The sequence below is a fragment of the Scatophagus argus genome, chromosome 22 (assembly GCF_020382885.2).
Source record: "Scatophagus argus isolate fScaArg1 chromosome 22, fScaArg1.pri, whole genome shotgun sequence".
Classification (NCBI taxonomy): Eukaryota; Metazoa; Chordata; class Actinopteri; family Scatophagidae; genus Scatophagus; species Scatophagus argus.
In genome coordinates, this window is record NC_058514.1 from 3,025,417 (window position 1) to 3,041,877 (window position 16,461).

The following is a 16,461-nucleotide window of genomic DNA, read 5'->3' on the forward strand; positions in this document are numbered from 1 at the left end:
GCAGCATCAGCACTGCCTTATCAGTAACCCATAAACGAGGTTGATATGATATAATTGTGTCACACAATCAAAAGCTGCTGTCTCAGCAGAATATTTGCACAGTTGCTTGCAGAGTTTATCTTCCGTTTGTTCTCACACCTCTCCTTGGTGAAGAGCTAGTTCCTCTGCTCACATTCTCGGCATATGGCAGATAGTGCAGAATTGCATAAAAACCAAAACACAATATCCACCCCTGGCATGTCTCTGTGGAACGTGTCTGACATGCCCTACGTGCTTGTGTGGTGAATAGCAATGGGACCACCGACCCACAGCTTGATCTGCGAGCTGACAGCACCCATCCCCCAACACGCCCATCTGTGCTGCTCTGCATAGGCGAGCAGGCTTGGTGCATGCAGAGACTGAGCACTCACTGCACACAGGACACATGTGATTTACCCAGTTTTTGTGCAGATCTCAGTGTGAATTATTCTTTTCTTTTTTTTCCGCTCTCAGCTTGCAGCAAGACGTAAACATCCTTTTTGTCCTCAGGGTGATAATAGCAGCCTGCAGCACTGGGTTGTGGTAGATCATTATCATGTCTTCACATTAGGGTTTCCCTCTTGTCAACCATGTGTGAGCAGTGCAACTTCATGTCTGGTGTGCAGATCCGCCACATGCTGGAAGTTGATTACCTGATGTGTAGGTGGAGGACAGTGTTTCTACAGTGAGTTAGAGCCACTGTGGGTGAAAGGCCTTTACTTCTTACATGAATCCTATGATCAATAAGGCCACTTTAAAACCATGTGAAAAACATTAATGGTGCTTTAATACCACTAGTATTAAACCACATTATTTGACTGATTTATGGACTAATGTCACAAAATGTGATACCAAGTTTGGGTCTAATAGACATAACGTATATTGAAAAGAAACTGCCCTTTCATAAAATATTTAATGAAATTGCAAAAAGCAAAGCATTAGTGATATGAACATCAGTGGAATGTAACTTAGTATATTTACTCATTTAAGTATTGTACCGTACAGTTTTGGTATATCAGAATCAGAATTCCTTTATTTATCCCTGAACTGTTTATATATTTCCATAGTATACTACATTCTATTTCTCTCTATAGGCACCATGTGAGGCAATTTTTGCACTTTTTACTCCTCTGCGGCTACCTTTAAACTTTAGTAGTTAGTTAATTTGTAGGTTTAGGTTGCTCGTACAGAATCAACTAATATGTTCTGAAATGTGCTTATAGATTATGCAACCCAGAAGTATACATAAAGTAAATTAAATGAGCTCCTGCTGCAGCACCAAAGTGATCAACACAGGAAGTTATCAATAATTACACACCAATAAATCATTCTGAAACAGGTCATTCTGCATATGGTTTCCTTTACTTTTAGTACTTCAATTTGTAATGCTAGTACTTTTGTACTTTTACTTAAGGAGGATTTTGAATGCAGAACGTCTACATGTAACACTTAACTTTACTCTGTATTAAAGCTACTTTTGGGTACTTTTAGTCTTACTCTTAGATGAAGGATCTAAATAGTTCTTCTGGCTGCATAAGTTTGTATTTACCTCACATGCTAAGCTATTAGATTTATCACTTTTGATCTGTTATCAAGCTTAAAGCGATTTAATGCCACCACGGCCGGCAATGTGCTGTATTCCAGCCTCAAAGTACTTCATTTACACGCTTCCACAGCACAAAGGAGCAGCATGTTAGTGTTAAGGCGCCACCTGCTGTCTGCACAGCCGCATCGATCGCTGCGCGTTCACGCCGCGCTGGCTACGCACCCGCTGACGTCACGATCGGCGGGAACGAGCAAGAGGCGCGCCTGCGCACCTCCGTGTGTTAGCATCACGGACGCGTGAGGGTGCGGGGAAATTCAGGTGTCATTCAGACGGCAGGTAAAACATGTGGAGTTTGGGGTCGCTGAACCGACGTTTTGACTAGATGACAAAAGAGGTAAGAGGAGGAATACAAATACACGGACGGCTGTGGTTCATAGGCTAATATCTTCATTAAACACCTGCAGGGTCAACAGGCGACTGATTTAGACTGTGCAGCCTGTCTGGCACTCTGTGTTATCTGTATGGAAACTGGTTCAAAAACAAAACAAAAAAATAAAATAAACATTTATCTGATGATGTTCTTGTAACATTTTCCTGATCGATTGTGTTATGGTTTATCAGAATCCTGTTGTGATATATGGGTATGATTCGCTGATCCAATGTAATAATAACACCAGTGAGTTCAAATATCACCGTTTGTGTAATTTGGAAACAATATATAAAAAAAGAAAATTTTATTTAATTGCTTTTTAATTTGAAGATAGTTTTTAAAAATCCATTCTGATTGGAGAGATAATATTTGAAAACATGAAAATTCATGTGAGATGAAGTAATTTGTGCTAATTTCTTGCAGACACTTGGAAACAGTGCTGTGTTTCATAATAAATATGTAAAGCTACCAATGAAGAGTGTTTAAGATGTCTGTAAGCGGTCATTTCCACTGGTAGAAAGTAGACACTTGGTGGAATTGACATGAAATTAACAATATCATAATTAATCTGGGATAAAAAGTTTCAAATTTTAAATGATACTTATTTATGTGTGGTAGTTTTGTATTTCCATCCTTAATAAGGCCATTAAAAAGCTGCAGGTTGCAGACTGGGGCCCTGAACGTAACACTGATGCATTGTCTCTCTGTGATGGAGGACGTGGACAGCAGTCCTGCACCCGAAGATGAGGCGTCTGTCTCGTAAGAAAGCCCTGAGCTTGGTGAAGGAGCTGGACGCCTTCCCCAAAGTGTCTGAGAGCTACGTGGAGACGTCAGCCTCGGGCGGAACAGGTGGGCCGTTCCTCCCACAGTAACACCATCAGGTCTTTGCTGATATGCCCAGTTTGACAGGACAGTGAACGCCCCGTGTGTCTCGTCCACAGTGTCGCTGATAGCGTTCAGTGCCATGGCACTTCTGGCTGTCTTAGAGTTCTTTGTTTATAGAGACACTTGGATGAAGTACGAATATGAAGTCGATAAGGATTTTTCCAGGTAGGCTTCTTTCTTTCATTAAGTAAAGTTAATTATCACACAGAACATTCCTTTTGACTTCTGTCTGCTTTCCTAAATTACTGTAAAACTCATTATTCTCTCCTCTTTCATCGTCTCCAGTAAACTGAGAATAAACATTGACATTACAGTTGCCATGAAATGCCAGCGTGAGTATCCCACCTTCTTCTCACGGGGATGATTGGTCCATTACAGACGATCGGTTAATGTAGTGATCGTGTGTGTTTTTGGCTGTGATTGCAGACGTTGGAGCAGATATTCTGGATCTGGCTGAGACCATGATCACGTCCAACGGCCTCCAGTACGAGCCTGTGAGTAAAGTCTTCAAACATCAGGTCACGTTTGGCTCAGCATTTAATTGTTTTATTGTTTTCAGGTATCAAACAGGCTTTCTTTTCATTGCTTTTCACAACTGCATCTCTTCTTTTTTTTCCTTCTTCTTCAAGGCTATTTTTGAACTGACCCCACAACAGAGACTGTGGCAAAGGTAATTCATGAACTCACACAGGTGGCAACTACGGCTCTGTTATTTTATCTAATGATATTATACTGTAGTAATAAAAGTATATTGTGGTGTACCTTAAATTCAGCACTTTTTTGTAGCACGCTGATACTGTCCTCTCTTTGGTCAGTGTCTTCTGTCTTCCTGTTTTTGTCTTCAGTGAATGTTGAAACTTAAGAATTTAAAACTATGGAGAAAAACTGGAAGAGTTACTCACAGATTTGTCCGTCAGCATTCCCTCTCCTGCACGTGAAACAGTCCCTGTAGCGCTCAGGTGTGCCTTGCATTTTGTCAGCTTGTTTTTTCTTTTGTTTTGTCCTCAGGACGTTGATACTCATTCAGAGCCGGCTGAGAGAGGAACACGCTCTTCAGGAAGTCCTGTACAAAACGCTCCTCAAAGGAGGCCCCACTGCTCTGCCGCCACGGTCAGTTTCACAAACAGCTAATTCTGCATTAGGTTTACCAGAAGCAAATAAGGATGGCCGACTCAGTTAGGTTTGGCTCTTTTGTGTTCTGTCGTAGCTTGTCAGATATTTAAGGATTTTGTGCTCAATAACTCTGTGTGTGTGTGTGTGTGTAGGGAGGATGCTGCTATGGAGCCGCTTAATGCTTGCAGGATACACGGACACGTCTACGTCAACAAGGTGGCAGGAAACCTTCACATTACAGTGGGAAAGTAAGAAAATATAAGCACATCTCAAGTCAGTCAAGGATGCTTCCTTGGTAGGACGGGTCCTAAACAGATGGGTTTTGGAACAAGCTAGTGAGCGTGTGTCACTGTCACTGGGATGACGTCACTTTGCTCTCGTTCACCATTTGCAAAAACAAAACAAAAAATCTCTGCTCAAAGGTCCCCGTGAAGGACTCTGGACATTAAAACTGTCCCTCACTGGCTGGCATTCAGTGAGATTTGAGGATCCGTCCTTGACTCTGAGATGCACCTTATAAAAAAGTGCTGACAAATATAGCTAGAGATGGTTCAGCTAATTTGAGTAAATGTGACATAAATACATAAAGCTGTTGTACATCTTCTGTCTTTTTCAGGCCCATTCACCATCCTCAGGGTCATGCCCACATTGCAGCGTTTGTGAGCCATGAGAGTATGTATTATAATACTAATATTTTCAGAATCTGCTCGTGGTGTAAACAGAACGATGCTGAGGTTTGTGCTAAATTTGATCAAAGAGAAGACGGTTCACTGAATATTTTCTCAGGTGATGCATTTCATTTAATGAACGCGAAAGACGATTTTTACATCAATCATAATATTAAATGATGAAGTGTGGATGTGTTATTAGTGAAAACAGCAGAGCAGAGAATTTTTTTCCAGTTTCACTTGCTCAGCTTGTTCAGTGACTCCCGGTGGCCTTGATTGAACCTGCGCTTCCTCTCTTCTTTGCGTTGCAGCGTACAACTTCTCCCATCGAATAGACCATTTATCTTTCGGGGAGGAGATCCCAGGCATCATCAATCCTCTGGACGGCACAGAGAAAATCACCTATAACAGTAAGTTACTGCTATTTTTCAAGAGATGGGAGAGGACAAAACACATGATGGAGTTGTTTCCTCCAGGAAACGTCCACGTTCGAACTGAGAATTAATGACGTGTTGAGAGATTTATTAACTCATCAGGTGTCCTCAGTTCACCTTGGATGATCACTGCTAAGCAGGTGTTGTTGTTGGAAAGAGATTTCCTTTACAAATGGCACTTTTACTCGAGCTTGAGTTCCTTCACCTGTAGTTTACATGCTTTTCCTTCTGGAAATTGAAGGAAAAGACAGAAATATTGGGAGTTTTCATACATTATTACCACATTTTACCACAGATAACCAGATGTTCCAGTACTTCATCACGGTGGTCCCAACCAGACTGAACACATACAAGATATCTGCAGACACACACCAGTTTTCTGTGACAGAGCGGGTGAGTAAAACTCCCCCCCGACAGAAATCCCACTTTACTAAAGTTTCTAGTCACAAAGAGAAGGAAGAGGAGGGGCGGACAGAGGATGAAGAGGAACCTGGAATGACACTCACCGCCTCGCTGTCTGTTTTCCAGGAGCGGGTGATAAACCACGCGGCGGGCAGTCACGGCGTTTCCGGCATCTTTGTGAAGTACGACACCAGCTCTCTGATGGTGACGGTGAGCGAGCAGCACATGCCGCTGTGGCAGTTCCTGGTGCGACTGTGCGGCATCATCGGGGGTATTTTCTCCACGACAGGCAAGTCTGGGCTAAGCTGCAGTCACATTTAGTTTGCATTTGTTTATTTAATTATTTGATACTACGGATAAACACAAGAAGAAGAAATGCAACATCACGTCGGTAATGAATATGCAGAGCTGAAGTCAATTCACAGCTCTGGATTCTGTTCTTTTATATTCACAGTGAAACAACTGAATACTTTAGATGACTCAAAAGTGATTTTTTTCCCCCTCTTTAAAAGGCATGCTCCATGGGCTTGTTGGCTTCTGTGTTGATGTTATCTGCTGTCGCTTCAAGCTTGGAGTCTATCGGCCCAGAGAGGTGAGTCTTTACTGAAGTTCAGGTTTTCTTTTGCCCAGTAGACAGAAGAAATTGATCCGTTGTTTCTCCGTTTGTACTGAATTGCTTCAGCGTGAAGTAGATCTAATAGATGTCCTTGTGCTGAATCCATTCCAGGATGTGCAGCTACACCACCAGATGAACAATCTTAACAATCACCAGACTCCTCTGTTGGCTGACAATGTCCCTCAGGAGTAGCTGTTTTTCAGTGTCCACACATCAGGCCATCGACAGCCTGCTGATTCTGCCTCCTGTCTGGTTGAACCGTTTCATTGTCTCATTTTCTCATCAAGAAGACCTCACCATCAGAACATATGCTGTATTAATTAATGTTGTTAATTTGGGGTTTTTAACTGTCATGAAATTGTGTTTTCTACGGAGAAAAGAGAAAGCCTTCTCTTTTAAAACACCTGCTGTTTAACATGTACCCTCAGTGTTATTTGTCTTTTCAGTATGGGTTTCGGCGTTGTAGCTTTTCTGTTCCATTTGGTGTAATAGCACAAAATGCTGATTGTTTGGTTGTCGATCCAACTCCATTAAAGTTTAAAAAACACTAGTGCAATTTTGTTTCAGATTTAATGTGTGCCAAACCTTCAGAAGAACATTTGGATGGTCCTGAAATTATTATTATATGAAAGTACCTGTAAGATTATGCTGGCAATTGTACAGAATGGTAGCAAAGCTTAATAAAACCAGAAATCAAAGAATGGTGCACTAACTTAGTTTTAAAATGTTTTTCACATTTCCAAAAATTTTGATTCTTTCTTCAGTTAGGACTTGAAAATGCCTTAAAACCTCAATAGTGCATAAAGGCTTAAAGGCTAAGCCTGTGATTTCATATTGTACTTATATTGAGGGACTTGTGAGAGACCAGTTATTATAATAATTGTTACCTTCTCATGTGCAGCTGAAATGCCAGCACTTAAAAAAAAACCCCAGTATTATCAAAAGGCCAAAGGTATCAGTTCGGTGCGGCTGGTAATTTTGAGGTTTTCTAAAGGTACTACATGGTGAGGTGGAAGGCAGATTTAATGGACTGCAGCACACTTGCACTTTTTCTCTTTTTGGTTTATTACAGTTATGCCAAGCAGACCTGAATGAACTGTTGCCACAGAAGGTGGTCAAATATTTTGTAAATGACACCAAAAAGTAAAAAATGAAGTAACTGGTTACGTGTTGCTGCTGCTTGTTAGATACACAGAAGCTTAAGTCTGGTGTTTCCTGTGCCAGCAGAAGAACAAAACTGTAACATCATGACAAAAGCCCTGTAGCTTCATCATCCACTTCATCATCCAGACCAATGTTTTAGTTCACCCTGAACAAAGACAGTTAGCATGACTACACCATAGACATGTACTTTGCATAAACATTTATTTAGTTTTGTCCCTTTTCTCCCATAAAGGCTCATAACTGTTATGTATTTGTATTCTGTCAAGAGTCAAACGTTGCAATACATACAATACTGTACACAGTTTTCTCATTTGTCTAGAAAAATCACACTTGCCTGTCACACTTAACACTTTTGGTAGACTCTGTGGGAAGCTCTGTGGTAGAATCCTGTGAAGACACTCACCAAGCAAAAATCAACAGTCAGATACTTTTTTCTTTTGGTAGTCTATAAGAATAATATGTAGTTTAACTATTTACAGATCTTCCAAACGGGGGTCAAGGATGTAATACCAGCAGGGACTGAAGTTCCTTATTTATAACCTCACATTTCTGTGATTTAGGTCCAAACTAACATTGAATGTAGGTCACAGTTTGTCTTGGTTAAAAATAGTGGTCCGTCCCTAAATCAGGGAAGGTATGGTGACCCACAGGGTGCCGTACTTGGTCCACTACTATTCACAATATTCTTCTGTTTGGAATCATTTGCAGCTGCAGCATGAATGTTCACTCCTATGCAGATAACACTCTACTCTACAAGTGCTGTCGGTTGTGTTAATGTTTGCTTTATCCTGTCCTGGTAACTTGCTGTTCGAAAACTGTCTGAATAGAATCTTGCTTTTCTTACTCTTTAAACACTCCATTTTCTGGTTTAATTGAAAAAACTTTCAGCACAATTTAACAGGCCCTCGTAAATTTGACTAAACACCTGCTTTGGTTTCCTGTTCATCCTGGGTCTGATTTTTATACGGTCCCCAACATATAAATACATGATCTCTCTCAGCCACACCAAACTAATCTCATGACCTCTTCAATATCAAGAGGCCTGCCTCAAGAACGAAAAGAAATCTTTCATACCGATGATTAGAGGAGTCTTTGAGGTTTTCAGAAGAAAAACCCAAACTATTATTAGTGTTGTTAAACAAACTCCAGTAACTGGGGCCACATCTCCTCCATCTTTGTTTGGTCCCCAAAACTCACATACCTACATTTTCAGACCGTAACACTAACACTGGACAAATTCTTCTTCTTAATTTTGTATTTACTACAGTAGCTTTGGACATTTTAGAGTCTCACTGTTTTATCTGGCATTTCTAATTGTTCCACCTTGATTTGTCTCACCTATGGCTCCTACTTCGCCTCCATCCGAGAAGAAGGGAGGTCCCTCTCCTGATGCATTTAGAAGTTTTGGGTGATTTTGTCTTCTCAGAAAACTTGGGCTTGATTGGGAACTGTTAGGTGACATTGTATGGTATGTGATGCAAGGCTATACAAATAAACATGACTCTGATGTACTCTTATTTATATATGATACACTGCCAAGGTCTACCACATATATCAGTCTAGCCTTTGACGCAAGTATAAAGATGTAAAAGTAGTAAACTTAGTTTCAGTACAAACTGCTGTACAAACAGGCAAAATGTGGATGAGCATTCAGACAAACGAGACATACTGACATTATCATTTGAGACCGAAAGTAAGTGACAACCTCAGCGGCAGGGATGATGGCAGATCTGTATGTTTTGGGTAAATAGAATGTTAAAGTTGTCTCATGCGGTGAGCCTCAATAATCTGAGGATTGGCCTTGAGACAGAACCAACACTTGTTTTTGGGTGGAATCTTAAAAAGGCAGTAGATACACATAATGCAAGACTCACACAGACATCCAAGTCACCTGCGCACTAAAGAGAGGAATTGGATATCCCCACAGTAAAAAACAGAGAACCAAAATAATCATCTTATAGGAATCGTCCTCCACTGAAGCACTGCCATATTTCAAGAATGTAACTGGAAAAAAAGAAAAAAAAATCACAAGGCAAGGCAATGTAAATCTAGACATAAGGGGATGGAAACGACGTGGAAAAGAAAATGAAAATCACACTAAAGGCTTTGTTTGCATATATAATTGGCCACGTTGAGGAGAAAACTGGTACAAAATGAATGACGACATTTTTTTTTTTTTGGACGGGTTCTGGTGACTGAACAGTGCAAGTGGTAATGACAGATTTCCAAACTAAACAAATAATTCATGGCTAGTAGACCTCTTTTTTCCCCTCTTATGAGTGCTTCACTCAGCTGCAGCCCCCACCTGTAGAGAGCCCCCTGCTAATCCACACTCAAAGGAGGATTCAGAGCGTCCTTGGTGGGTGGTCAGAGTCTCAGATGTCGCTTCCTGCTGACAGCTGAAGGTGAGCGCTGCTGTCTCTCGAGGCAGTGAGGAAGACTCAGTTGGTTAAGGTGCTGGATGCGCGGAAGTAGGAGAGGAACTTGAAACAGAGGCTGACCACAAAGTACCAGATGTTTCTGGCCATCTGGGAACGGGCGATAAACACCCTCCAGATGAAAATGACCAAGACAGTGTTGAAAGTGTAGCGGATGTTTCTCAGTCTGGGAAAGAGGAAGAAGAAGAAGAATAAGACACTGTAATGGAAGAGTTTTTAAAAACACCGAAATAATGATGTAAAAGTTAAAATTAAAAGTTGTACTGCATTTGCATTTTAAATGATGGATCCTGAATACCAGGGACAAGCGAGTGCACTATTATGTGTATCCGTTCTACCAAATAAATATAATATAATATATATAATAAATAAATATAATAATATATCTATATCCATACATACATACTCAGACTGGGTGGCCTCTCTGCTAAACTGAATTCATGAAAACTGACAAAACAATTAATTGGCATACGGACTGACCACCTTCATGTCCTGCTGTATGTTTGTGTTCTCTCGCTGACTTACTTCCTCAGATGCTGCCTGGCAGCGGGAATGTCGGACATGTCTTCATTCAGGACGTACTTCTTGGTGCCGATGCAGTAATTCTCAATGTACTCGGGCCAGTTGAGCTGACGCACATCAAAGTTAAATGTCTGCAAGAAAGAAGAGATGGTTAGGAGACGAAAGGCAAATCCAAAGCTGTTTAGTTTGTAGCTGGAGATGAAGGTGAAGTTAAACTTTCACTCACTAGATGGAGCAATAGAGCGGAGGGAATACTTCCTAAACTGCTTGCTCTCTCAACCATATTACTACTACTAGTAGAATAAACTAAGTAGTTTTTCTGAAAATATTAAATCATTTTACAATCTGTTAATATGCTTTGTATGAAAAATCATAAGCAGTTAACTGTAGCTGTCAAGTTAATGTACAACATGGAAAAGATTTAAACAGACTTAAACATTTAAATGTTTAAGTAGTCTGAAATTTTACTTAAGTACAGTTTCTGTTTTATAGCAGCCAATCAGGTGAGAATTAACAAAGAATGTGATGGATTAAACTATCAGGCTCCTCAGTGATCTCAGGAGGTCACATGTTTGGCCCACACTGGCAGCATGTAGGTGGATATACAGACCTTCCTGTCCTCTGGGGTGAGCTGGCTCAACAGCATGCTCAGGTTCTCGGAGTTCCACTCCCAGTCCTGACTGCTGAAATACTCCAGCAGGCTGATGGCCTTGTGCAGACGGTTGAAGATGCGCATCATCCTAGAGCGAGACGGGGAGGATCAGACTACACGCACTTGAACTTCTCTTCAGATTTCAAATATGAGACAGAGGGCCACGAGTCTTACTGCGGCTTTTGTCCAGATAGTCGAAGGAAGAGGTCGTAGATGAATGCGGGGAACTTGTGGCTGACCAGGATCCAGTATTGATTGATAAGGTAGTTGGAGGTGATGTTGGCGTTGGGCCTGCGGAAAGCCTGCTCTAGGGGGTTCCTCTTGAAAGACGACATCACATGGTACTCTGCAAAAAATGCACGGTAGAGGAGGTCAGTCGACGTGATACAGATTTATCTCCGAACATCACGCTGAAAGTGCTAAATGCTAACCTTACTTCAGCTCCAGTTTGTGCCCGTCATATATTTCAATTACATTCAAATTACACAGCTGAACTCTGACTGGAAAATAACCTTCAGTATAATCTATTATTGATAACTGATTTTTGAAAATTATACAAATTTTGCAAACACATATGACACATATATATAGTTTTCATCCTGATAGTTAAGAGTCTTTGAGGGTGTTGGAAACACCAGAAAGTGTTGCTCACCAGCCTGTCCGTAAAGTTCTTAATGGTCGACATAATGGTTATATATGGGAGACAACCTAGAGGCCTTAGAGCCTCTAAAAGTGAAAAGTGCATCAAGTCATTTCAAATAGTTCAACTTATCAACACCCACTGACCAGGAACAATGAAATGGGTAAACACACAGACTGCAGTTTCTATAGAAGGATGACGACTTCCAGGAAGCATGGCTGGCCTAAATCATAACATGATTTTCAGTTCTGGTTCTCGGGGGGATTTCAGGCAGAAAAGCAGCCACACTATGACCTCCCCCACTGGGCAGCACAGCCTGCCCCTCCTCCTCCCTGAATCCAGCAGGCAGCAGCAGCCATCCACAGACACCGAGAGCAGCCATGTGACCACACACATTACATCACACACAGCACGCAAACTAGGCCTTGCACCGTTTGTTTCCATGGCAACAGATACGTGGTGGTTGCAAGGGTCGAGATGACCAGATCCGAGGTGACAGCCAGCTGTGGACCAGACCCCCCCCCGACCAGGCGGCCGGGGCGGGGGTGGGATGTAACGCCGCTAACCTTGAGCTGCCCTCTGAGGTCTGCGACAAGAACCAAGGAGCTGAAACCTCCAGCTCGACATTCGGGAAAATAACTCATCTTATTCTATCATCATCTGTCGTTGTTTTGTTTTTGGTCTCTTCTAATCCTCGCGTTATAGATTAGCTTCATTCCTACTCCTCATTCGGGCCAGTGAGATTAGAGAACACGGCTCCTCTTTCATAACAGCGAGTCGCAGTGATGAGACCTAATCCTGCTGTGAGCCATCTGGTAGCAATTTCCTCAGTGAAGGGAGCTTGTTTGCTAATCTGAGAGGAAGCGGGGAAAGAGAGGGTCCCCCTTGTCATCGTGACATCCACCGCGCTCTAATCCCACTGTATCCGATGACCGCCGGGATGGAAGCCGTGAGCGTTTTCACTCTTCATGAGTAATGTCATCGCGGCTATCGAGACCTCATCACAAAAGTACCGATTCACATCAACTGCGCCTAAATGCATCGCAGCACAGCTCATGAATACAATAAGCTTGTGCGTTTTCCTTTGGTTTTAATTCAAATTGCTGTAAATTTTATTCAGTTTTGAATGATTCAAATTGTATTTTTATTTCCCTGTTTATTATATTCAGACACATGGAACTTTTCGTCAAAGGAGACCAGTTTTCCCAGCATTTCTGACTGTTGTTGGAGCGACGTAGCGAAGACAACCAAATCACAAGACAAAAGCACGAGTTCATTAATTTAATGGAGACGCAAAGCGCAGACAGGAAAAGGTGCCAGGCTGCATCCGGACTGAATCACCACTCAGCCTTCATTTTCCCCAAGAGGTTTTGTGTCCGGTGGCAGACAGAAGTGCACAGTGAAAGCGAGTTTTACAGTGAACCAGATGGTGTTGTTGTTGTTGTTGTTGTTCTATAGCCATTACATTAGAGGAAAAAAACAAACAAACTTGTTTTCCTGTACAATTGTCTTCATCATTTTAGTTTAGCAAGTTAGCATGCTAGCACGGGCTCATGGGAACGTTCTCAGATTGCAACCAAAGTGTATGACAGCTGTTTCATTGTGTCAAAAGTAAACTGGTCTCATCCTGCCTCTTTAACCTTGGAGAAAAAAATGATTCAGTGTGGCACTTGAACAAGAAAAACGGTAAAACACGGTTTGTGTTTGGAAATGTTTGGAAAATAACCGATCTTAGCATTTCAAACTGAAAAAGAGATATCTGCTATCTCTCAGGGAGAAGTTAATATCCAGAACCTTCTTACAATGTGAAGATTCGTCTTCAGTCGTCCACTCACGCCCTCTTTTAAAGTTAAATCCACCTCCGCTGCCTCCTTCCAGCAGGTGGCAGGCATTCCCCACAGGAGCCCCGACCGCAAACAGCACAACTCCACTCCATCACCGGGACATTATGTCACAACACAGGAGTATTGATCTGTGATGGTCAACGCGAACAGGGATGTACTCACCAATCTCTCCCCAGTGGAACGGGTTGATGCCGCCGGTCGTGCAGTTGTACACCAGAGCTGATTTGGGTCTGCAGGGAGAGGAGGAAGGAGGTCATCACAACACCAATACATATCGTCAACATTTCCCGGGACTGCAGGAGTTAACAGGTAATTCATGAGTGTACATTAAACTGAGACAACACATTTAAGATGTTCAAAAGAGGACATACTGGCTGAGAAACACTAAGTTAGACTTAACATGCTTTCCAATGAGGTTTCTTTTCTGTTTTCCTTCTAAAAATAAAGTACAGGGTGCAATGTTGATGAATTTATTACGTGTGTGTGAGGTATGTTCCATTTGTCCTGAATGCATTTTAAGTTTCAAACCAAATGCTTTCAGGCTTAATGGATCTTTTATCTACTAGGGGAGTGGTCGGCTCAGCTCCCTCCACATTCTCTCCAGTATGAAAAATCAGATCTGGTCAACTTAAGCCAAGAAGTGAGTAAGACGATTCTGGTTCAAGTAGTGAGCAAGACATTTCCAAGGAACACTTTTGTCACGACTGAGGAATACTGGAACTTTTTCCTTCAACGTTCTTCTGTCCCTAACAGGATGTCGTTTCCAGGGTAAAATCCACAAAAAAACCCCCCAAAAAAATAAATAAATATTCCACGTTTCTTTAATGTGTATTCATCAGCAACATCTCTTTCAAACTTTCCTCAAGTAAACTGGCCCTGAGGGGCCCAGGTGTGCAGCTTCCAGGACAAACCTCCTGGTCGGGCACTCACCTGTGCACAGCGGTGTACCAGCCAGCAGCCAGTGTCAGGTTGATCACCACATCCACGGGGATCAGATCAGCCACCGCATCGTTGTTGGCCCTCATGGTGCGCAAGATCCCCTTTCCAGCCTGAACACAGAAGAACAGGGTCTCAGGGCTTTCTTTATAACTTTGCTCTTTGAGATTTAGGAGTAAAACTTTACTTACGGCTATAAAGACTCCGCTTGGCCCGTTGAAGTTGTCGATCCAGCCCTGAGGTGTAAAAACAGAGCACATGTGTGAATCCTTAGAGACGCAACAGATTGGACATTAACTTATAGATCTGAACCGTGGCACACATGTGGCTGTGTATGTGTGCTGAGATCAGCTGTTCGGGGGCATGTTACTTCCTGCGGTGGGAGAACTGGGGTAGCAGTGATTGTCGACTTCAATTAGAGCCCATTAAAAATGGATGAAAGCACTGGTTATAGACTGCTGCAGTTTCCAACGCGTCATACTGGAGCCCCATTATGTGGTGTTGTACTGAGATCAAGTGCAAAGATGAACAGGACACACAGAGCTGTTTTTAGCACCACAATCTGACGGTGGCGTCCTGCCAGGCTGAAGTGGCAGGCAGATCTGTGAACTGATACGGTTGCATGACGACGTGGATCCACAAAATGACACAACTGGACGCACACTGTGGTGTTAAACACACCACACATGGCCGCGAACATATGAGCAACGCAGCCCCACCCCTCCCCGGCTCGCCCGCCGCCTCGTTGCGCCTACTGGCACGAGCTGCCTGGGCGAGCGCATGGCCAAGCGTGAGCGAGGCCCTGCGAAGAGTCGCTGCCAGGACGAGCTCACAACTGAAGACTGAGCACAGAGCCAGGAACTGCAGTCAGAGTCCCAGACACACACACACACACACACACACACAAGGCCTACATTTCCTGATGCCAGATAAACAAGGACTTCCCTCTGTTTTTTCGGGATTTTTTTTTTTTTTTAGCGACGCAGCACCATTTCTAAATCTCTGCAAGTGAGAGTTTTAAAAAGTGAAGACGTCAGGACGCCTGCAGCACCAGCAGCTTGAGCGAAAGCAGCTTAATTGCAGAAATGTTGAGCTTTCAGCGTTTAAGTCCTCTCCTGAACTCTCTGTTTAGCCTTCACATGAACTTCACCCTTCAGCTTCCCAGCCTCACTGTGACATTCAGCTTGTTGGCTCTCCGTCCTCGGTGTCCGTTTTCTGTCCCCTGAACCCTCCTGTCCCAGCAGCTGTTTGAGGACCTGCATCAACCACTCGGGTCCTTCAGCCGAGATATTAACCAATTTGTTTTAATCCGGCACCACTTAAGATAAAACCCACAGGGGAGCAGCACTGACCTGCGCAGGATTACATCAATCGATATCTCATTTCCATTCGCTTCGCCGTCACACGTGGACACATCAAGAAAACGTGAGCCGAGCCTTTCGGGCACGTTGACCGCAGACGGCTGCACTGGGAGCAGATGTATTTCAGTATGATAAAGTCAAAGACTGGGTGGACTCACGGGGAAAGGCTCCTGCCAGCTGGCTCCCACTATGGAGGGTCTGATGATGGCGATGTTGAGCTTGTCCTGCTCCTGCTGCACCACGAACTCAGCCAGGGCTTTGGTGTAGGTGTATGTGTTGGGCCTGTCGCCGATGAGCCGCGGCGTGATGTCACGCACGATGCCGTCGTCCATCCACCTGAAGACACAAATGAAGGGCTCAGCCGGAGGAAAAATACTGTGGTATTTTATACCCACAAGTGTGTACAAGTCACTAAGAAGTACCAACCACAACGTTAAAAGTCCATAACATTTTTGAGATAACCTGTAGCTTTATCATATTAAATGGTAAGAGGAGATGATAAATGGTGTTTAGGACAGATGTTTGTAGCATCTGAAGGAAGTGAAAGGCTTTTATCAAAGTGCTGATAGACTTTCTGCATTTCCACAACTTTAATTAAATTGGCTCTGCTGGAACTCAGCACCCAGCAGGAAACTTGGCTTCCTGTCGAAGTGGTGTTTTATTTCCTGTGACCCCACTAATGCTTCATTATGCCCAGTGGATTTCAGGACTGGATGTAGATGATGAGAGCGCGTTGGAACTAGATCGTGTTTCCACAGCATTAAATACTGATGTGAATCTTTACCCAGAGGA

The 16,461-nt window shown here is 42.9% G+C and overlaps 2 protein-coding genes across 2 annotated transcripts in view; one reads left to right on the forward strand and one right to left on the reverse strand.

Annotated features, from left to right (window-relative positions):
- Nucleotides 1-1,805: 1,805 nt before the first annotated feature.
- LOC124053415 (endoplasmic reticulum-Golgi intermediate compartment protein 2-like) lies at nt 1,806-8,383 on the forward strand. The gene is made up of 14 exons (XM_046378533.1): nt 1,806-1,958; nt 2,710-2,843; nt 2,936-3,044; nt 3,165-3,211; nt 3,306-3,373; nt 3,509-3,549; nt 3,888-3,989; nt 4,145-4,240; nt 4,609-4,664; nt 4,972-5,070; nt 5,390-5,487; nt 5,623-5,785; nt 6,009-6,088; nt 6,224-8,383. Exons 2-14 carry the CDS (start codon nt 2,738-2,740, stop codon nt 6,302-6,304), a joined length of 1,146 nt encoding a protein of 381 aa, XP_046234489.1. The 5' UTR covers nt 1,806-1,958; nt 2,710-2,737; the 3' UTR covers nt 6,305-8,383.
- si:dkey-97m3.1 (fatty acyl-CoA reductase 1) overlaps nt 7,461-16,461 on the reverse strand; it is a 41,549-nt gene continuing 32,548 nt past the window's right edge. Inside the window, exons 5-12 of the mRNA XM_046378532.1 lie at nt 15,828-16,005; nt 14,500-14,544; nt 14,303-14,421; nt 13,535-13,602; nt 11,063-11,234; nt 10,847-10,976; nt 10,240-10,367; nt 7,461-9,880 (exon numbers count right to left, since the gene is read on the reverse strand). Of these exons, the coding sequence (XP_046234488.1) occupies nt 9,718-9,880; nt 10,240-10,367; nt 10,847-10,976; nt 11,063-11,234; nt 13,535-13,602; nt 14,303-14,421; nt 14,500-14,544; nt 15,828-16,005 (1,003 nt within the window). The 3' untranslated portion in view covers nt 7,461-9,717. The remainder of the gene's footprint in view (nt 9,881-10,239; nt 10,368-10,846; nt 10,977-11,062; nt 11,235-13,534; nt 13,603-14,302; nt 14,422-14,499; nt 14,545-15,827; nt 16,006-16,461) is intronic.